Source organism: Nansenia antarctica (assembly GCF_963989245.1).
Source record: "Nansenia antarctica genome assembly, chromosome: 8".
In the NCBI taxonomy this organism is placed as follows: Eukaryota; Metazoa; Chordata; class Actinopteri; order Argentiniformes; family Microstomatidae; genus Nansenia; species Nansenia antarctica.
Window position 1 is genome coordinate 47,379,189 of NC_137678.1, and position 23,063 is coordinate 47,402,251.

A 23,063-nucleotide genomic window follows, 5' to 3' on the forward strand; every position below is an offset into this window, starting at 1 on the left:
GATCAAGGCCCCCCCAGAGGACCAAACCGCAGACCATGTTATCCTGGATTACCCGGAATGCACGGTCTGTCGGTATTAGATGACGAGACCATGACGTGGCTTCTGGAGGGGTGTCCAGAAATATAGCCCGGGTGAGCCCCTCAACCAGGTCTCGGGATGGTAAAAGGGTAGCCCCTCGGCCCAGAGCCTGGTGAAGTGGAGAGGAAACAACAACCCATACGCTGAAGAAGAAAGGCCCCCCCCCATCATCCCCTAAAACAAATGTTGTTTTACATTACATTGAGACTGATCTTGGATGATATACCTTGTCTATTGTGGTTGGATGAATACATTGTTTTATCCGTGTACAAGGCCTCAAGCCAAAGAGACAGATATGAATATCATAACAAATGTGTTTAGCAAAGTTATCATGAGTCCAACTTAGGTTAGTGTCTTTGGTGTGGGGGTTAGTGAGGCAAAGATGATCTAATGGGCCTACTGAACACCTCGCACTGTACCTTCTCAGAAGCTATCCTGCCATCTACTGGAAAGTAGTATAATTGAATAAAGCTGGTCTTCAACAAATGAACTGACAGTGAACACAGTCACAAGAGAAAGATGCAATTCCATACATAATTTTGTTTCATTTGTCACTTTATTTTCGACTGCACAGTTCATCCTAGCCTACTGTCTGATGGTCATAGTATAAACATACATAAAACGCCGTCTATAAGGTCCCTCGATGAGCTTCGGACGAAAGGTGCGCTTTAGCTGAAGGGGGGATAGAGGGGGGGGTGAAGGGGGACAAAAGGACATTTTGGAACGTAGTTTACATTTGAAGTCTTTCTGCGTCTGAATTTTTGTGAAATTGAAGACTTGTATGCTTTCATAATCACAGCTATATGTGCATTTCCTCCATAGCTCATTGAGAGGCTTTATAGACAGTGCTTGAAGTATACTGTGACCACCAGTTAGAGAGAGACTAATCCATGTTATCTTGGTCCCAGTGGTTCATGGTGCTAACAGACATAGCATCAGACATTTTATTGCTCCTAATTTCTCATCCTAGGAGGAGTTTCTATGGTATACAGGTTGATCTAGCTATTCCAGTGGTCTCCAATCCTGGTCCTGGACAACCTATAGGGTTGGAAGGTTTTAACTCTAGTCCAGCACTAAAACACATTACTCAACTCTAAGACCTTGATTGACTTAATGAGATCTAATGCTGGGATACAGCAGACCAAGACAAGGGCTAGTGGCCACCAATCTATTGCCATGACGATATAGTAAAGCGAAAGCGAATGGGATAGAAGGTGATCAATACAAATACACCAGGGTCAGGTTGAACTGGGCTGAGCAGGGCTTGACTGGACTCAGTGGGCCACAAAGCCCCATCAAGAAAACAGGCCTCCTGGGCTTAAGTTGACCAAACTAGGACCTTAGTAGTTGCAGGGGCGATAGCTTAGAACAAGCAAGGAGACAGCGAAGGGCAGTAGCTGTTGCAAAGTTCCCCATTTGGGGTTAATCGTTCTCAAAGAGTTGATGATGCATGAGGATCTGTCCCGATTGATCCTCATCTTCTTTTTCCTCCTCTTTCTATCGCTCCACAATCATCTTCCATATTTCTCTCACACGTTTCCTCTTTCTATCGCTCCACAATCATCTTCCATATTTCTCTCACACGTTTCCTCTTTCTGTCATCTATGTGGGCCGAGGTTGACTGCGTGTCTTTGCACTAAGAGAAGACAGGAAATAGGAACAGAAAATATCAGATTAAATGAAGGTGAGAGACTGAGGAAAAAGACAGACAGATTCACAGTAAAAGAGTGGGGAAATATGAAAGAAAAGAAACATACTGTAATGTTTTGAGTGTTACTTAAGACTGAATGTATACATGTATGTAACATGCATGTATATGGAGCAGATACAGCCTTGACAGTATTCACACCACTTGCACAATTTTCACACTGTGTTGGCTATAGGCCTGGAATTCAAATAAAAAGTGTTCTACCCACTGATATACCCAGTGTACTGGACACATTTTTACCCCTTGGTTGTGGAAGTCCTACAATTAGCCTAGCTCAAATGCAAGTCTATCTCTCCATGAACGAATAATAGTTAACAACATTTTGCAAACGAATACCTTTGTGTCATAGGGGTGCGACAGCAAATAAGGTTAATACTTATGCTATAAGTTGACTTTCTTTTTCTTATCTTAAATGAATTTGGCACCATATGAAAATGGGACAGGGGGTGAATACTTTTGCAAGGTAGTATTTGGTTCAATAATATTCTTAACCAATATTGGCCCTCTACAGGCATATGTATCGGTACATTTTCAAACCTAAAACTAAACAAATAGCATCGGAGTGGAATGGGAACAAGAGACAGTTCAAAAATGCGCTTCAATAAAAGACCCTGTTTAAATGTTAAAGCAGCATTTACAGCATTTATAATTCATAGTGGCATCAGACTCAAAAACCCAATATTGGTTGGGCTCCAACAAAGTCGTACCTGAGGGTCTTCTCAGAGCTTCCCTGTCGGCCACTGGCCTGGGACGGGCTTTTGAACTGAGCCTCCAGTCTGGAGTAGATTCCCCCCGCATGCTGTAACAACCACAACCACACATGATATGACCCTAACCACAAACATGACCACAGTTCATACAAGCACAGCTCACAAAGCCACAAATTATACATCACTAACACAGATTACACTAACACAAGTGTCTCAAACCAAACCAACGTCAGTCTTACCAACCTCATGGGGGGAAATTTCCTAAGTATTGACATTTCTGCATGGAGCAATTTAGACTATTAAAAAATAGACAGTCTACAGAAAACAGTTCATTCCTTTGCCATGTAGATTACAGTTCCGCTTTTGACAGCAAAGGTAAAACAAAATCCACATAGACATCTAGTATAGAGACATAGACATCTAGTATAGAGAGGGTGCGATGATGTCATCAAGAGTGGACACTCACGCCACACACCTCTTTTATGTCCTTGGACTTGCTTTGCTCCTGATCCCCAAATCTCATTTTAGTGAGATGACCAATAATATCCACCATACGTCGCTGGTCTGGGACAGAGAGGGGGAGAGAAGAGAAGAGAACATGGGAGGTGAAAGAGAGAGAAGAAGAAATAGGGAGAAGAAAATAGTTAAATCAATAAAAACGAAATAGTGAACATAAAGTAAAGTTAAGAACAACTGCAGTATCGCACACAAGCACACACGCCACACAGACATTACCTTCTTCTCTTTGGGCATCTTGGTTGTAGCGCATAGAGCGAGAGCTGTCCCATTTGCTCTTCTGGGCACTCACTCTGGAAATGCACAGTTCCAATTACCTCAGTAATTCAAATATGACACATTCTAACACATTTTTTAAAAAATGCACACAAAGTGAATTGAACTGAAAACGAACTGAAATGAATCCTCATGCATAATGACAGCAACTTTCTATTCATGAATAACATTTCAAAATGTATTGAGTAAATTGTAATGTTGACCAACCAATGTATAAAGGCAGCTGCATCATAACCAAGATGGACAGACACCAAATAAGATTGGTGTTATGAGAGATGCAGACTCAAGATCTTTGTGCACACTATACAATAGAGTATACAGTATAGCTGAACTCACGTGAATGGTGTGTTGTCTCGTGAAGGTGTCTGTAAGAATGAAATAGGCATTTAAAAAACCCCAGCAGTTATTATATCCAAGGGAAGCACAATCATCTCATAAGTACACTACAGAATGATGCTCACTTTCTCTGCTGCCTTCTCTTTGCGCTGAACATTGGGAGAGGACACCTGCTTCTTCAGAGGTTTGCTCCACTTCTTTGCCTTCTTAGCAGCTGGAATAAGGCAAACATAAGAAAAGTCTGAACAATTTGATTGGTTGCCAATCAAAAGACTAGAACGTGTCACATATCTCCCCTAACCCTGCCACCTCCATCCCCCCCATGACATTGCTGTGTTAATTGTTCCCTGTTCGTTAATTCTGTGTTCTATGTGCTCATGTTATCTGTTGCTTGTTGTTTCTGTGTTTTCCCATATTGTCAGTGTCTTTGAGCCCCGGAAAAGCGCTATATAAACACAATGAATTATTATTATTATTATTATTATTATTATTATTACATATGTGGATAGGTAAAAGCAACATGGTGTTGGCTCCACCTAGCCTACAAGTTGGGATAAAGTGCACTGACACCATTTTGTTTTCTTGACACCATTCCTTCAGATCTGCACACTGAAGGGGTACATTAATTGCTAGAAGCTACTGGTCTGGATGAGTCCATAACCTTGCTTCTTGGAAACTTCCTCCTCATCCCCGACCTCATCCTCTGTGACCTCTGACCCCGTGGTGTACTCCTCCTCAGACAGAAGGGACTGCTGCCTCTGCCAAGGGCAAAGTGTAAGTTAGGGGTTCTGATGGTTGGTTAGGGGATAGGGGGGTTAGGGTCATTTACATATTTTTATTCAATTATGTTTTATCAAAGTTACACCAACACTGCATACATTATTCTAAAAACCATTTGCAGTGTGCTTGAACACTTCATTTGAAGTGAACAGTCATAATGCACAGAATTGTATTGTATTGTATTTATTCTTCCTGTAAAGCATCTGTATGAAATGTGCTATATAAATAATGTTTGATTTGAAAAAAATAAAATAAAACTTTGACCCTACCAGTTGTAGGCTCCAGTTCTTCAACAGGGAAAACTGCAAATAAGAGACAAAGTGAGAGAGCCCCTTTCTGTCATTGTCTTTTTTAAACTATGTTTGCTTATATAGTGTTGTTTATTACATTGTTGTTGTTTTTTATTATTATTATTATATATTATATTGTTGTCTGTGTCTTTAAGTCAATTTCCTATATAGTGCGAATATAGTTATAAAAAGAATTCTGATTCTGAGAGAGAGTGAGTGAGTGAGTGAGTGAGTGAGTGAGTGAGTGAGTGAGAGAGGGATACTCACAGTGCTGCCCTCTCCCAGTAGCCCAGGCTCCAGGTGGATGTCACAGTCCAGCACCCGCTCCCCACTGAGAGGAGACTCGACAGGCCTTTCATCATTCATACACACACACACACACACACACACACACACACACACACACACACACACACACACACACACACACACACACATCAGCACACACTATACTCCACATATACACGAGACAACTCTTACAACATACACAAACACACATACTCACCCCTCTGATGGTGGCGTATTGGAAACAAACTGCGTCTCTGTGCAGTAGGAGGTCGTTGAGCAGTCTGGTCTGGGCCGAGTTCACCTGGTGGTCCCCGCAGTCTCCATTGTCTGACGTACTCACTATGTGGTCCCTCATCTTACAGCCCTACAGACACACACACACACACACACACACACACACACACACACACACACACACCCACACACACACACACACACACACACACACACACACACACACACACACATACACACAATCTTTTAAAATATGTAATGGCTAAGGTATGCAGTGTGTAACAAATGCATTGTGTGGAATGTGTGTGCTATCTATTCACAACAACTGTGTGTGTGTGTGTGTGTGTGTGCGTGTGTGTGTGTGTGTGTGTGTGTGTGTCTGTAGGGCTGTAAGATGAGCGACCACATAGTGAGTACTAGAGTATTAGAGGTAGCATGCACCTTTGATATAAGCCTAGAGGAAGCCTTCATGACTAAGGTCATGAAATACCAGCAGCTTGTAGACACCATCTCAGAGCTAGGCTATAGGTGTACGCTATTAGTCTTTATATTTGGCAGTCTAGGACATGTGCACAGATTGGTTGTCAGAGGACTACGTCTACTGGGAATGTCCAAGGGAGAAGCAAAAAGGCTCAGCAAGTATTGCTCTGTCTCTGCGATTATTGGCAGCCGCCAAATATGGCGGAGACGGTGTTACTTGTACCCGTGAGTCTTGTCCTGTTGTATGTGAAAGACATTGTCCATGTCTGTTTGTGAATGCATCCCATCTGTGCCTTCAGTATTTGTGTCCCTGTATACTTGTTTCTATGTGGACAGAAATAAATGATTAAAATGTGTGCAAAATACTAATTTCCATTACCTCTGTGTAAATGGACAAATATAATTATCCTTCTTTCATCTTTCTTGTATGTGTGTGTGTGTGTGTGTGTGTGTGTGTGTGTGTGTGTGTGTAAAGAAAAATCCCACCTTGGGTATACCGGCTGGGTCGAAGCGGAGGACCCTCTGGTTACAGCAGGGGTAGACGCCCATCCCGTGCCAGCCCTGCTCTGCCCCCATCCCTGGGTACATCACACCCTCAGGGTGGTACCGACACTGGGACAGCTCTGCACAAACAAACACCTACCCAGACACACACACACACACACAAATAGACGTTTTAAATACCTCTTAATGCATACAAATGCAAAAATATACAGTAGAACATACAAAAGTGGGGTGCAAAAATGTGGGCACCCCTGGTTTAAATGTCTGTTACGATTAATCTTGTGATTGAAAGCAAACCTGAACACTAAATGCTACAAAGTTAAACATTTCTGGCAAATTTTAAAGCAAGGTTTTTAAAATGATGATGTGCAAATGTTTGGGAACCCTTTTGGATTATTCTTTGTTACCTTTTGAGAAGATGATTACTAAGGCCCAGACCAAGGTGATTTACTCGTTAGAGCTTCTATGAGGTTAATATAATTCCAGGGTTGAACTATATATTCTGAAGTAACTCCATGCCTTCTAAAGTACCCGATTGCAGTGGTGCTAAAAACCATGGGTTCCTCTAAACAGTTGTCTAAGGATGATGCAAAAAAGAGTAGCAGACACCGGTCTAGTTGTTCACAGGACAACAATACAGCGTACCTTAAACAACAAAGACCTACATGGCAGAGTTGCCAGAAAGAAGCCTTTCCTACGACATCAACACAAAATTAAACGTCTGAAGTATGCAAAAGAAAACCTTGAGAAACCTGAAGCCTATTGGAACAATGTACTTTGGACTGACAAAACCAAAACCAAAATGAAGCATTTGTAGAGAAGAACACCTTGCCAACTGTTAAGCATGGAGGTGGATCCATTAAGCTTTGGGATTGTGTAGCAACTGGGGGGCACAGGCAATATTGTGCAGGTGGAAGGAAGAATGGATTCCACCAAATGTCAAGACATTCTAGAGGATAATATTCAAAGGTCAGTCCAGAAATTGAAGTTGAAGAGAGGTTGGGTATTCCAGCAAGACAATGACCCGATGCATACCTCAAAATCAACCATGAAGTACCTCCAGGAAAGACGGATGAAGGTTTTGGAAAGGCCATCACAGTCCCCAGACTTGAATATTATTGAAAATCTGTGGAGAGATCTCAAACATGCCGTGCATGCAAGAAGGCCGAAGAATATTTCTGAGCTAGAGGTGTTCTGCTAGGAAGAATGGGGAAAAATTCCCCAAAAAAGAATTGAAAGACTCTTAGCTGGCTACAGGAATCGTTTGCAAGCTGTTAGCTTTAGTTAGCAATAGTTGCCCGAGTAGGAGTTACAAAGTACTAGCTGATAGCGTTCCCAAACGTTTGCACAAGGCCTTTTTACTTGTTTTATTATTTTGAAACTGTAAAAAGTTAAAAATGTGATGAAATGTGTAATGTTTAACTTGTACCATTCAGAGGTTAGGTTTGCTTCTTTTCACTTAGATATTCATTGTAAAAGGCATTTTGAATAGGGGTGCCCACATTTTTCCACTCCACTGTATATTACATGATACACACATATTCATTGTGACCATGCACTGCTCCACACACACACACACACACACACACACACACACACACACACACACACACACACACACACACACACACAAACACCTGTTGGCAGCGGGAGCAGGTGAGGTGGTTGACGGTGCCCCAGATCCTCCAGTAGACCAACACCCAGGACTTGAGCTCTTCGTACAGCCCAGTCACATACTCATGTACCTCCCAGGTCTTCTGCCTTGGGAGCGATTGTGTTTTTGGTGTTGAGGATAAATAAAAAAACAACAACCTGTTAACACACATGGCTATGACAGGTGTAATAAAAATGCTGTACAATCCTCTCCCTGCAGCCACTGAAAGTAAATAAAGGCCTAGAATATAGAAGCGGGGCTTTAGCGATTCTGACTTTGGTGTAGTTGGATACTATACCATGGCATCCTTAGTTTGAGGGTACCACACGTTCAAAAAGACCAACATTCTGAAGCTTATGCTCCTGTGGGGGGATGTGCCTACCTCCAATGATCCTTCTTTTGGGGGACTTTTTCTTTTCTTTCTTTTTTCTCACTAGCACCATAGTTGTGGACATTATGGAAGACAGTACCTTTGAATATGGTCTTCTAAGCCTCTTGATTGATAAAGTCAAATGTATGTAGCATATACATGAACAATGTGGCTAGTCCAGTACCTAGTAGTATGTGTATATGTGATGTCTCCCTGAGGGTCGATGTTAATTTTCCCCGGAACGCAGGAGATCTTTCTCTCCACGTCTTTGGTCAACAGCTTTAGACACAGACCACACCTGTAACAGGGGAGATGCAGAGTGACAGTCATACAACGTTGACAAGAACAGTGCGGTGTCAATGAACGCACACCTCTGGCTCTGAACTCACCTGGTCAGAGTCGATGCGTTACCCTGGGAATCGCGGTTATCGTATAGTTAGGATCAAAAAGACGCTCGATCTTATTTTGAAACAGTTTACTAAGGAGGTGGGGAAAAGACATGAGCATTGTAAACAAGTCATGTCGGGGATTGCTTTTGTCTTGTTTTAAACGACACATCGGTACCCGATCTGTTTCTCCAACTTCTTTGACGATACAACAAGTCTGGCTTAGATATGACACCCTCTCAAATGACACCCTACTCTCCCTTAAAATGCATAACGAGAGTCTCGCGAGACTTTTCAAAATAAGCCTGGATTTTCCTTTAGTGACGTTGATGGACTACCCCCCGGGGCCTCTTGTTACGTAGCCTTCTATCTGTCTCTTTCTTGGCTACCTTTTGAATTGGTCTTTTTTGTCCTTGACGTCGTCGGCTTCATTGTGGTTGAAGAGGTCTGCGATGCGAGCAGCCAGGCTACTGTTGATGCAGTTCATGTTGCAGCCAGGGGGTGGCCACAATAGCGGTCATGTGCTTGTGGCAGTATTGGATGCACTCTTCTACCTGAGAATGGTGGAAACAAACAGGGGTCAATTGATCAAAAACCCTTACTGCACTAAGAACTTTGTAGTCAGTTTAAAAGCCTGAGTAATAGGAGGGTTTAGCTATTTATTATGGTGCCTCCCATATGATCATAGGATGTGATGAGCATTTCACAGCACATCTTCTAATATAATGAAACATTTTAAGAAATTAACCTTCAAATGTGCATTTAAGACTAAATAACAGCCCTAGTCTACAGACCCCTTCTTTTCCCTCTTTATTTTTTAGGACAAGGCCACTTTTCATTAAATGACTGATTAATGTGAGTTTCTTTGAGCACATCAGCACCCAACATAAAGTAGATTAATAATAATAATAATAATAATAATAATAGTTTTATTGCCATGCAATCAACTTGTCAGTCAATTGTTTGAATGTGGTATGTTATGCTCTAGTCGGCCAAAGACAGCGACCCTGGAGCAATTAGGGGGTTCCGTGCCTTGCTCAAGGACACCTCGACATGTAACCAGCCGTGGTTCAAACCGGCGGACTGCAGACCTTGCGATCATTAGACGCCGGCTCTACCGCCTGAGCCACTGCCGCCCCCTTTATTAACAAAGCTTTATTGACATTCTTCTAACTGACAATATGTTTTAAATCAGTTTAGCTTGGCCTGCTCTCCTGCTTACAAAAGAAAACTTGGGGGCTTAAAAACACTTTATAACAAGGCAACTGAGCTCACGTCACAACACTTACTAACGTGTCCATCTTCAAGAATTCAGAGGAGATCAGGATTGAGATCACATTGCTGGGTTCTGTAACCGACAAACACCACATAACCAACCACAAAACAAACTGCCAGAGACCAACAACACACCACCATTCAAGTCCAAATAAAAAGTTAAGAGGGCAACTGCTCGCCAATAGTTAACCTTTCAACGCTAGAATGCTAGAACTCCCAAAACACTAGCATGAAAAAAGAACAGGGTAGATATTATTATTTATTATTTTTGTATTCTTCTTCTCTCTGTAGGTCTGTGATACCATACTTGGACACGCCAAGGAGCGCTTCTCCTTCACAAACCACCTGGTCAGTGCCACCTTGCTGCAGGGGGACAGGTTTGAAGAGTACAAGGGGGCCTTTCCGGAGGATGCACTGAACAGCACCTTGAAGGCCTACCCAATGCTCAGTGGAAGCCAGCTGAAGACCGAGCTCAATCTCCTCTACAGCAAGGAGGAGTTCAGAGCCTGTCGTGGTGCTGTGGACCTCTTCCAGCTTTTTATGGAGAACAATCTTGAAGTGTTTGCAGAGACTGTCGCTCTCCTAAAGATCCTCATAACCACACCCATGACAGAGAGGTGCTTCTCGACCTTGAAAAGGATCAAAACCTTTCTCCGGAACACCATGACAGAGGACAGGCTGAATGCATTGGCCATGATGTCAATGGAGAAGACACTGGTGATTGAAATGACAGACTTTAACCAGAAAGTCATTGAGAGATGTGCAGGCCTGAAGGAACGAAGGGCAAAATTCATGTTCAAGTAGTGTAACTGGGGAGGGACACAGGGTTTGAAAGTAACAAAGAACACATTTATTATCACAATTGCATTGTGTTCCATGTCTTTCTCCATTGAATAAATAATGCCTAGTTGAATGGCTAAACAAGACAACTGTCTGGACAGTACAATCCATTTGAGCTGCTAGAATTATTCACCTTACCGCTGCACAGATAGACAAAGGGTTTAAGTCCATTCTGTTAACATTAGGTCTACTCTGCTAACAAAGACTATTCCAGTTGATTTGTCAGTTGTTGTACATTATATTTTTGTTGTGTTTGCAGTTTGCCCTTTAATACAAGTTATATACTGTATATATTCTCATGCTAGCAGTTGATATTCTTCCCCGTGGAGCATGCCCCCATAACCTGTGCCCCACCAGCCGCCACTGCAGTTTACCATACACATGTTGTGGCCATCATTCCTAGCAGCTTTATTTAGTTTTATTTTATTTATTTATTTATTTTTCACAATAGTGCTTCGTGATGCCCTGTGAAACAGTCCTATTATCCAGTGGTAAGTCCAGAGACTGTAGACACACGAACAAACAAGCATGATAATATATACATACAGTATGAGTTGTTGGAATGATCTCAGTCAAATTCAAGCACTGCTATGCATTCCAGCATTCAAGTCATCAGCCATACTACTGTAATCACTCAAAAGTCAAGTTACTTAAAGTAGTAAGTTATAGGACTAATCTCTTACCACAAGAGGTCACTCTGTTACTATCCATCACATACCACACACACTTCACAGTATGGAGTAAAACCACTGCCAATTAGTGCGTTATATCTGAAGAAGAAGATAATACTTGTATTCATCCCCAAGGGGAAATTATCTGTTTTGCACACCCACATGCACAAACAAGTCAATGAGTCCACTTGTCTATACAGTCAGTAATGTTCTGTACTGGGTCTATACAGTCAGTAATGTTCTGTACTGGGTCTATACAGTCAGTAATGTTCTGTACTGGGTCTATACAGTCAGTAATGTTCTGTACTGGGTCTATACAGTCAGTAATGTTCTGGACTGGGTCATGTGTGTTGTGGACCCCAGGCATCGTCGATGCTTCATTCAACTTAAACAGGGAACAAATTAATGAATACAATATTGCTACATGTGCAAACTCTATTGATGCTGTCTGAGAGATTATTTTCCTATGACCATTTCAGGATATATACAGTAGTGGAGGGAAACACGTGAGACTAGAGAAAATGTGTATGACATGTGACTTTTATGATCATTTCACAGTACCTCCTACTGTGAGTACAGGAAGTTGCAGCAACAGTATAGTAATACTCAGAAGGTAGTTCATTCGTAACAACAACAACAACAACAACAATAATAATAATAATAATAATAATAAATATAACCGCAAGCGGCAATGGGGCGTGTTCCTACAGATATGTCCCCATAACCATAAATGGAGTGAGATTGAAAGACACGGGGTAGATCTACAGACAGGATGTAGATTGACAGATAAGGGGTAGACCTACAGACAGACAATCCCTGTGCATGGCATGTCAAAGTCAGGGCAATTGACTCAATGCACAGTATACTGCATGTCATAGGGGAGGCGCCAAACCTTGCGGCGGCAATAGTGAGGGCAATATATAGTCAACATAATTTACGCATGTTTCTTCAATGTAAGTAAGCAGGCTATGCCACCATTACCAATATAACTGCATTGATCTGCGTTTGTCAAACTTTGTGACAAACTGTTCTGTTTAAGCCCCCCAATACAGAGAACCCATCTATTCCCAACTGCGGAACTATGGTAAATATAGTGAACAAAACAGATCAATCTTTGTTTAAACATATGGTAGTGGCCTAGTACCGCAGTCTACAGTGCACATATGCCATGGGTTCGAACGCCCATGCCCTGCTGACATGCCCTCTCCTTACTTTCCTGTGTCACTATATCTGTCCAATAAAATGAAAAACATGAGTGGGACTGTCCCACTCAGAATTATTTTTATAAATAATGTATGGTGCATTTCTAGCACATCTGATGTTCTGCTATTGAAGGATAGAAAACCCGTTTTCTTTAGTGTCACTCATGCAAGATAAGTTGTTCAAAATGTGTCTCCACCCCTTAGTAGCTGCTTTCTGCGAAGGACTTGGCCAGACTTTCCAAACAAAGAAAGCCGTGTCTCAACAAGGTTAGATTACTTGCAGTCATGCTAGTCATGTCAATACCTACACCCGTCTTGTGCTACAGTACATGTCAATCCACAAAACCTAGTAGCTACACAATCTTAAGTAAGCCCTGCTGCATAGCTTAGTTGTTGTTATTTTTATAGGAAACTTGGACAGATGCAACCAAACATTTGTATGCTTTGAATGGATGAACAAACCAATGAAGTGCAAATTCTTCTGGATTTATTAATAAACGTTTAGACAAGGGATTGCTGAGAACAAGTATAAACACTGAAGACTGGACAGGGTTTAATATTCTTCCTCATCATCTTCACAGCAGTCACCAGAGTCCAGCCCCACCTCCTCATAGTCCTTCTCCAGGGCAGCCATGTCTTCTCTGGCCTCAGAGAACTCCCCTTCCTCCATGCCCTCACCCACATACCAGTGTACGAAGGCCCTCTTGGCATACATCAGGTCAAACTTATGGTCCAGTCTTGCCCAAGCCTCCGCTATGGCAGTGGTGTTGCTCAGCATGCACACAGCCCTCTGCACCTTGGCCAGGTCTCCCCCTGGCACCACTGTGGGCGGCTGGTAGTTGATGCCCACCTTGAACCCAGTGGGGCACCAGTCCACAAACTGGATAGAGCGGCGGTACTTGATGGCAGCAATGGAGGCATTGACATCCTTGGGCACAACGTCACCGCGGTACAGCAGGCATCATGCCATGTACTTGCCCCGCCTAGGGTCGCACTTCACCATCTGGTTGTCTGGCTCAAAGCAGGCATTGGTGATCTCAGGGACAGATAGCTGCTCATGGTAGGCCTTTTCTGACGAGATGATGGGAGCATAAGTTACCAAGGGGAAGTGGATACGGGGATAAGGCACCAGATTAGTCTGGAATTCGGTCAAGTCTACATTCAGCGCTCCGTCAAAACGTAGGGAGGCGGTGATTGAGGAGACAATCTGGGCGATGAGGCGGTTGAGGTTTCCATAAGAGGGCCGGTCCACTCCAAGGTTACGCTTGCAAATGTCAAAGATGGCCTCATTGTCCACCATGAAGGCACAGTCAGAGTGCTCCAGGGTGGTGTGGGTGGTCAGGATGGAGTTGTAGGGCTCCACCACTGCTGTGGACACCTGGGGAGCTGGATAGATTGAGAATTCCAGCTTGGACTTCTTCCCATAGTCCACAGACAGGCGCTCCATCAACAGAGAAGCGAATCCAGAACCCGTCCCACCGCCAAAGCTGCGGAAGATGAGGAACCCTTGGAGTCCGGTGCACTGGTCAGACTGAAAACAAGAGTCACACCCAATTCAACAGAGGCTTACTTCCTTGCAGAGACGCCAAAGAAATGGCTAAAGAAGATGGATTAGCAATAATGATACATGTACCACATTACTTTTGTAGAGCCATACCATTTTACGCATTCTGTCCAACACAGAGTCCACAATTTCCTTGCCGATGGTGTAATGGCCACGGGCGTAGTTGTTGGCAGCATCCTCCTTGCCATTGATGAGCTGTTCAGGGTGATATAGCTGACGGTAGGGTCCATTCCGGATCTCATCTAGAAAAGCAGTCACAATGAAATGTATGTAGAAAATAAATCAAGGCAACTAGTCATTGGAGTACCACACAAGAGAAGTTAGGCCTCACATGCTACAAACACAGACTACATGTAATGCAGTGTCATTTCAGTTCTATGAACCATCTACCAGTGTAGGGCAAGATTGCAAATCCTTACCAACAACTGTAGGCTCCAGATCAACAAAAACAGACCTGGGAACATATTTCCCACTCCCAGTCTCATTGAAGAAGGTTCCAAATGATGAGTCAGCCAATGAAACAGCACCAGAGCCTGCATGGACTGTCCCATCTGGCTGGATACCATGTTCCAGGCAATACAACTCCCAGCATGCATTGCCCATTTGGACACCTGCTTGGCCGATGTGTACAGAGATGCACTCCCTCTGTTAAGAAAAACACTTAATCTTAGACTAACAAGTCAAATCGTTGTCATTCTGTACCAGCTACCATTTATCTAAATTGTGTACCAACAGGATTACTGTGATAGGAATGGTGGGGCTCAACATGTCAAACTGAATTAATTGAGGATCCAAATACTGTGTTAGTTTGCAAGCAGAACTTCAGAAAGAAATGCACCTTACATTTCAAACAACTTAATCAGTTCAAGGAGGTATACTTACCATCGTTCAGCAGTTGGCAATGGACGTTCTTCTTTGAAATGAATGTTTGCTAAACAACACCCTGAAACAAATATGTCACACAAATCACATGAGGTCAACTATTTTTAAGAGTAATTCAGTTGTGTTAGTGACAGCAGCATGGCCTACTTGCTTTTATTACTCTACAGCACAACACAGACATTCTAGCTTACCGTACTCACCTTGAACACAATGCCTTCGGAGTAAATTATGCTGATTATATAGGGCAGTCACCTGCCCTTAATGCTGCAGTAGGCGTGGCATTCATAACCTCAACAATCCAGTGCAGTGGGTGTGGCGTTCAATTGAACTTCATTTAAAGGAATAGTGAGCCCAGATGAGTGCTAAGCAAATTGGACATCACTTTTTTTGTATATGGTTACAATTGATTCTCGCTGTGACTCTTTCAATTTATGAAATTGGTTATTCCAAATCCTTTTCTGTATCTCTAAGTAAATGACACTTCACATGCTAAACATATCTCATAGAATAAATCTCAAGTATTTCACCACAATAGAGCAAGCTTTCACATCACTACTGACAACTGTAGATTCCAGATTAATAGCTCTAAGCATATTCAGGGATGGAATTTATGGATTTGGGCCTCTGGCTAGCTGGGCTAATAGATAGGAATTGCTAGTAGCCTGGCTATGATGATACTAGCCCAGTTTATGTAGTTGTACAAGCGAGAGTATATACAGTTAGGTCCATATTTGGACACAGACAGAATTTGTGTTATTTTAACTGTTTACCAAAACATCTTCAAGCTAGTTAGATAATGAATATGGGCTTAAAGTGCAGACTCTCAGCTTTAGGGTAAGGGTATTCACATCCAAATTGAAGGAAGGGTTTAGGAATTACAGCTCTTTAATATGTAGCTTTAATACAGTACCCCAGGGTTCTGTCCTAGGGCCCCTACTTTTCTCCCTCTACACCAAGTCTCTTGGCTCGGTAATCTCTTCACATGGGCTCTCCTACCACAGCTACGCAGACGACACTCAACTCTTCCTGTCCTTCCCCCCGTCTGATGTACACGTGGCAACCCGTATCTCAGCATGTCTCGCTGACATTTCAACTTGGATGGCTGACCACCATCTCAAGCTCAATCTTAACAAGACCGAGCTCCTCTTCATCCCCGGGAAAGCCTGCCCTCTCCAAGACTTCTCCATCACAGTGGAGAACTCTACTGTAACGCCCTCCCTGACAGCCAAGAACCTTGGAGTGATCCTGGATAACCGACTATCCTGTGCGGAGAACATTGCAGCAACGGCTCGCTCCTGCAGATTCTTCCTCTACAACATCAGAAGGATACGACCATTCCTTACCAGAGAGGCAGCGCAACTCTTGACCCAGGCACTGGTCATCTCCCGCCTGGATTACTGCAATGTACTCCTGGCTGGGCTCCCCGCTTCAGCCATTAGACCTCTGCAGCTCATCCAGAATGCTGCTGCCCGGCTGGTATTCAACCTCCCCAAATACTCGCATGTCACCCCTCTCCTTCGCACCCTGCACTGGCTCCCGATAGCAGCTCGCATCAGATTCAAGACCCTGGTGCTTGCATACCAGGCAGCTAAAGGGACAGCCCCTGCCTACCTGAAGGAAATGGTAACCCCCCAAACCCCTGCCCGCTCACTCCGCTCCTCCACCTCGGCTGGCCGACTGGCCCCACCTCCTCTACACAGCAGTCGGGCTGCCCGATCACGTCTCTTCACAACACTGGCTCCCCGCTAGTGGAATGAGCTCCCCACGGCCGTCAGAACGGCTGAGTCACTACCCATCTTCCGTCGTAGACTGAAGACCCATCTCTTCAGGTTACATCTTAACTGCTCCTCCTGAGACATCTTCTGACCCTCACCACTACGTCTCCTAAAGACACCCGCTTTCCCCTCTACTGTGTCCCTAAGAACTTCTATTGCCCCCCTTGTACTGTTTCTCAGTTTCTCCAGATTATATATTTTTTTTTTAGTAGAAGACGATAGGGAGAAGGTGTTTTCTTCTATCAGTGGCCCCGGGCCCGAGCTAGATTACTCTTCCTGCAACGAATGGTGGATTGCTGATTCACATGCTTAGTATTCAAATGTATTGATTGTAAATCGCTTTGGAATAAGGCGTCTGCTAAATGCCAAAAATGTAAATGTAAATGTAAAGTAATGTTCTGGACTGGGTCATGTGTGTTGTGGACCCCAGGCATAGCTGCTGCTTCATTAAACTTAAACAGGGAACACATGAATGAATACAATATTGCTACATGTGCAAACTCTATTGATGCTGTCTGAGAGATTAATATCTATGACCATTTCAGGATATATACAGTAGTGGAGGGAAACACGTGAGTCTAGAGAAAATGTGTATGAAATGTGACTTTTATGATCATTTCACAGTACCTCCTACTGTGAGTACAGGAAGTTGCAGCGACAGTATAGTAATACTCAGAAGGTAGTTCATTCGTAACAACAACAACAACAACAACAATAATAATAATAATAATAACAATAATAATAATAATAATAATAATAATGATAATAAATGCCATCTAACTGACGCTTTTATCCAACGCGACTTACATTGCAGTCAGTGCATATGTTTCAGTACGGTCTCAGCGGGATATTTCCTAAAAGAAAAAAGAAATCCCCAAACAGGAAATGTTTGAGGTTTTTCGGTTTGTTGCAGACAAAGACATAAAACTTTTTCCACCCCTAAGCCAATCAAAATCCAACAACCGGGTTGACGATTCTTACATTAAGAAAGACAACACCAAAGAGCCACTGATTACTGATCATGTCTATGTCAGGTGAGTACATATTCTGATACAAAACAGGAGAAGAGGAAACCTACACTAAATTCTAAAATATATCCTTATTAGGCTATAATTTAATCTTTTACTATTCTTCTTCTCTTAAGAGAAACACATATTGATTTATGAATAGATTTAACAAGTCATGTCCAAATGATATGATACTGTAGAAAGATGAACAACAATGCATTATTGTATGTATGGAGTAGTATAAGTATAGCCTTTTAATTTCAATTCTGATTTTAATACTTAACTTGTGAGGACTTGTTTTCATGTCTGAAGGCAGAAATATTGCATACACCTGTAGGTGTCAGAGCAGCCCAGTAATCTTTATGACTTATTTATTGTGCTGACTTGCTAGTAAAATACATCTAGTATTGATCCAGGGACACAAAGATGACTTAATACAGGTGCATCTCAAACCAATTGAATATCATGGAAAAGTTCATTAGTTTCTGTAATTTAACAAAAAAAGTGAAACTTTAATATATTCTAGATTCATTACACATGAAATGAAATATTTCAAGCCTTTTTTGTTTTAATGTTGATGATTACGGCTTACAGCTCATGAAAGTCAAAAATCCAGTATCTCAAAATATTAGAATAATATTATTACATAAAACCAATCAAAAAAAGATTTATAGATTTATAATACAGAAATGTTGACCTTCTGAAAAGTATCTTTAATGTATGCACTCAATACTTGGTCTGGGCTCCTTTTGCACAAATTACTGCATCTATGCGGCGTGGCATGGAGGCAATCAGCCTGTGGCACTGCTGATGTGTAAGGGAAGCCACAGGCTGATTGCCTCCATGCCACGCCGCATTGATGCAGTATTTTGTGCAAAAGATGCCCAGACCAAGTATAGAGTGCATAAATTAACATACTTTTCAGGTCAGGATTTATATTTTATAAATCCTTTTTTTGTCTTATGTAATATTCGAATATTTTGAGATATTGGATTTTCATGAGCTGTTAGCCATAATCGTCAACGTTAAAACAAAAAAGTAAATATTTCACTTCATGTGTAATGAATCTAGATTCTAGATTCTAGAATATATAAAAGTTTCAATTTTTGAATTAAATTACGGAAAATAATGAACTTTTCCACAATATTCCCATTTTTTGAGATGCACCTGTAAGGCTAAACAAAAATAATACAACTATTTTTACTTTCTGAAGAGAGTACAACATATAATTATGAGGACTACTATAATGAAGATACGCTTGATGGCCAAGCAGGCCAACTATGCAACAATGGTAACGTGAAGAAGTTTGGACGGGTGTTCCTCCCCACTCTTTACAGCTTGGTCTTCATCATCGGGTTCATCGGTAATGGCCTGGTGGTGTGTGTCCTGGTGAAGTACCGCCACAAGAGCAACATGACAGACATATGCCTCTTCAACCTGTCCATGTCAGACCTTCTGTTTGTCATCTCTCTGCCTTTCTTGTCTCACTATGCCGCCACAGCAGAATGGGTCTTTGGGGACTTCATGTGCCGGCTGGTGACAGGATTGTATGTCCTGGGTTTCTATGGCAGCATCTTCTTCATGGTGATCATGACTTTGGACCGCTATGTGGTCATAATTCATACTCATACCATGGCCAGGCACAGGTCAGTCCGATGTGGGATAGCTCTGTCTAGGATTGTGTGGGCCCTCAGCATGGGTGCCGCTCTTCCCACAATCGTCTTCACACTGACCGATGAAGGGAAAAATGGATCTGGGTTTACATGTAAACAAGAGTATCCTGTTGATACCTTGTGGAGAGAGTTTGTGTATTTGGAAATGAATGTCTTGGGCCTCCTATTCCCGCTTTGCGTCATGGTGATTTGCTATTCCAGGATCATTTCGACTTTAGTGAATATCAAAAGCACAAAGAAGCATAGGGTCATCAAACTGATATTGGTTATAGTAGCTGTCTTTTTCTGCTTCTGGGCCCAATACAATGTTGTCATTTTTCTACGTTATCTGCAATATCAGTTGTATTTCACTGACTGTATGGTATTACAAAAGATAGATCTGGCTATGCAGTGGACAGAAGTGATAGCATTTACACACTGCTGCTTGAATCCAATTATCTATGCCTTTGCTGGACAGAAATTCATGACATATTACTACTCCCTCTGCGATGACGCAGACTTATTAACAAAAGAAACACCCATGACAATAGCAGTTGTTGTCATAGTAATTTCAGGGCAGAAATGTCCCGAACTGGTGCTTTGGAGCGTTCCATTGCCAGAAGGCACTAAAGTGAACAATATAGGCTAGCATGATAAAGGCTAGGAGAGGCTAGAAGTGTGGATTTACCAAGGAAATGATACCTACAGTAAATGGTAGCGTTGGGCTCCTGTTGGACAGGCAGATAGCAGAGAGAATGTTCAGCAACTGCTGTCTTTAAATAACCCTGATTCATCATGTGCTTTCTGCATGTCATAGGGTGTGATTAAAAGCCTTCAGGGAGGAGATGCATGGCCTTGGTGTAAAATACAAAGGATTTTGTTCATTGTAATAACGGCACATGGACTTCCAAACCAATTCCACATGTTCAACAATGGCACCAGGAAGAGAGAATAATACCACTATGTCACGTTGGGGAGACGTTTTCACGTTTTGATTTCTGTAGATCATAATATTACCAGAGGACAATGTGGAAGAAAGATACATTGATAGCCTCCAATTCACATCAACAAGACACATTGTAATGCAAACTATCATGACTGTCAATAGTTTGAAAGTGCTGAAACACTGTACAGTACAACAACAGTGTATCTCACTACCACTAAGTTGTACAGCTGACATTTCCAGTTGCCAGAGACAGTAAACTGGAAGGAGCAGCAGCATATTGAGTCCACAATTGAGGTGACAAAAGAACTACAGAGACAGTAGAAATTCAGCTACTGGCCCTGCACAAAAGCTACTTTTGTGGAGTGGCCCACCGTTGTTTCCCCATCGGGGGTCATGCAAGTCTTTTCCATAGAATTCAACTCCACTGGAATTCTCTCCCTGTCAATACAGTAGGCTACAGTAGGCTCCAGCTTTTGAAGTGACAGCTCCATAAAAAAGTGAGAATGCAAGGCTACTTTCAATAGACGCACACAATTCATGACACATTTTACATTGTCATTTGACAGGTGACAATAAGGCATTTTCCATGTCTCTTTATCTTTATATAAACATAGAGGTAATGTTTACATAATCTGCGTTCATTCATCATGATTATTATCGAATCATATTCGCGGATCAAATAAAACATGATCATTACTGAATTGTTTGAGTAGTTATTACTCGTGAACAACATTGCATTCAGGGAGATTTCTCGTACTTACCCTATTGGAGGCTTTGTCGCGGCGTTAACTTCTCCGAAGTCCATCATACTCTGAATGCGGCTCTGTCCTTGTATTTAAATGTTATCCTCGATATTTCCCTTTCGTCCTGTCAACAAGGACTCCACTGACATCTAACCCCATTGATATCCAAATCAAGTAGGAGCAGGTCAAAATGTGTATTTCGGTGCTTACAATAATTCCCTATATTATGAAACTAATTATAATTGATTTATTATTTAGGAAAACAATAAATGTCTTATTTGTATTTCACATAGATATAACAGGTCCATACGAAAATGGCACTGCTCAAATTGACACTGTCATTTGCATGTCCTAACAACTGTTGTGTACTTCACAACAAAAAAGCGCAGGGAAATTAATAATAATAATAATCCTTTATTTAACCAGGGTATATTGAGACAGTAGCCTCTTTTTCAAATGAGCCCTGGCCAAGAAAAGCAATATATAAATATACAACAGAAAATAACAACAGAAACAGTGAGCAGATACAGCCTATAAAAGATAACCTAAGTACATTTGCATGTATGATTCAAAGTCTCTGTAACACACAGTTTAAAGTCAGAGAGTGGGATGAACATGTTAAGTTTCAACTTTTTCTGATGTACATTCCACATTGATGGAGCATTGTAACAGAATGCAGTTTTACCAAATTCAGATCTGACATTCCAAGTTATCTACATGAGGACTAAAATAAATATTTTAAAACCCCAAAATATTTATACACGCTACTCTCTCTATCTCTTGTCTTTGTAAGGTAATAATTGGAGACTCAGGTTGTACATTTTTTAGAAAGAGTGAACAGCATATATTAGGGTTTTTTGGAATTCAACACACATTTTTACTTCTTATTATGCATTATTTATTGTATATTTATTTATATTCTATACAAATAAAAGTTATTATTATATTATTATATTATTATTTCTGCCATCTGCTAATCAAGTGCAGTAACAATAAGAGTTATGATCAGATACAGTGCTGTTTGAGAAAATCATGTTTTTGTGTCGAGGTGCATCTAATCTACGTCAGATGAGATTACTTCATATCCTCCTCCGGTCTCTGCTTCTCTCCTATGAGGACACACACACACACAGAGACACATACACGGTCAATACTGAGTTCAGTGATGTAAGTAAGTAAGGTTTTTGTTTTTATTTTTACATTTTAACCATTTAGCAGACGCTTTTATCCAAACAACAGACAATTAGAGATTAACATGGTTCCAGTCTCCCTGGAGTAACTGAGGGCTAAGTGCCTTACTCAAGGGCACACTAGTGGTGGTGTTCCCAGGTCTAACTCAAGGACACACTAGTGGTGGTGTTCCCAGGTATTACTCAAGGACACACTAGTGGTGGTGTTCCCAGGTCTTACTCAAGGACACAGTAGTGGTGGTGTTCCCAGGTCTTACTCAAGGGCACACTAGTGGTGGTGTTCCCAGGTGGGATTTAAACTCATGACCTTCTGATCACCAGTCCAACTCACCATCCCCTAGACCTACGTGTTCCTCTGGAGGTCAAAGAGGCCAGACTTGAGAGACCCACCTACTCTAGGGTTAGGGTCTCAACTGCCTAACATGTCGGCCCTAAATCAGGTCTCGCGTCAAGTTTCAAGTTCATTTGTTACTTCACATTACACACATGTAACAGAGTAAAATTCTTAGCCTCCGGTTCTGACATTGCATTGCAGCACAAGACATAGGTATAATAAATCAAGCATAATTCAAGATAAAGTGTCAGTAGTCAACAGAGGACTAGTGTCATATGCATGGATGAAGTCTGTTTCCACAACTAGAATCTCACCTGTTTCATCAGTGCAGAGAAACCTCATCTTTGGGTGCAGAGTTGTTGGAACTATCGT

The 23,063-nt window shown here is 41.9% G+C and overlaps 1 protein-coding gene and 2 pseudogenes across 3 annotated transcripts; 1 reads left to right on the plus strand and 2 right to left on the minus strand.

The window, feature by feature from the left end:
• Positions 1–1,680: 1,680 nt before the first annotated feature.
• On the minus strand, positions 1,681–9,980 carry LOC308164296 (SANT and BTB domain regulator of class switch recombination-like; annotated as a pseudogene). The gene is made up of 16 exons: positions 9,900–9,980; positions 9,000–9,164; positions 8,614–8,702; positions 8,409–8,522; positions 7,838–7,961; positions 6,183–6,335; positions 5,200–5,346; positions 4,962–5,046; positions 4,674–4,706; positions 4,286–4,382; positions 3,750–3,838; positions 3,625–3,653; positions 3,232–3,305; positions 2,972–3,060; positions 2,494–2,585; positions 1,681–1,714 (listed from the first exon to the last, which is right to left on the minus strand). The product of its transcript is annotated as an SANT and BTB domain regulator of class switch recombination-like (transcript).
• Positions 9,981–13,151: 3,171 nt separating this feature from the next.
• LOC308164297 (tubulin alpha chain-like) lies at positions 13,152–14,930 on the minus strand (annotated as a pseudogene). Its single transcript has 4 exons — positions 14,892–14,930; positions 14,582–14,807; positions 14,256–14,404; positions 13,152–14,129 (listed from the first exon to the last, which is right to left on the minus strand). The product of its transcript is annotated as a tubulin alpha chain-like (transcript).
• A 2,910-nt stretch (positions 14,931–17,840) lies between these two features.
• Positions 17,841–20,127, plus strand: LOC308164298 (C-C chemokine receptor type 2-like; the record flags this gene model as incomplete). Its single annotated transcript, XM_080538428.1, has 2 exons — positions 17,841–17,853; positions 19,100–20,127. 2 exons carry the CDS (start codon positions 17,841–17,843, stop codon positions 20,125–20,127), a joined length of 1,041 nt encoding a protein of 346 aa, XP_080394554.1.
• Between the last annotated feature and the right edge of the window lie 2,936 nt (positions 20,128–23,063).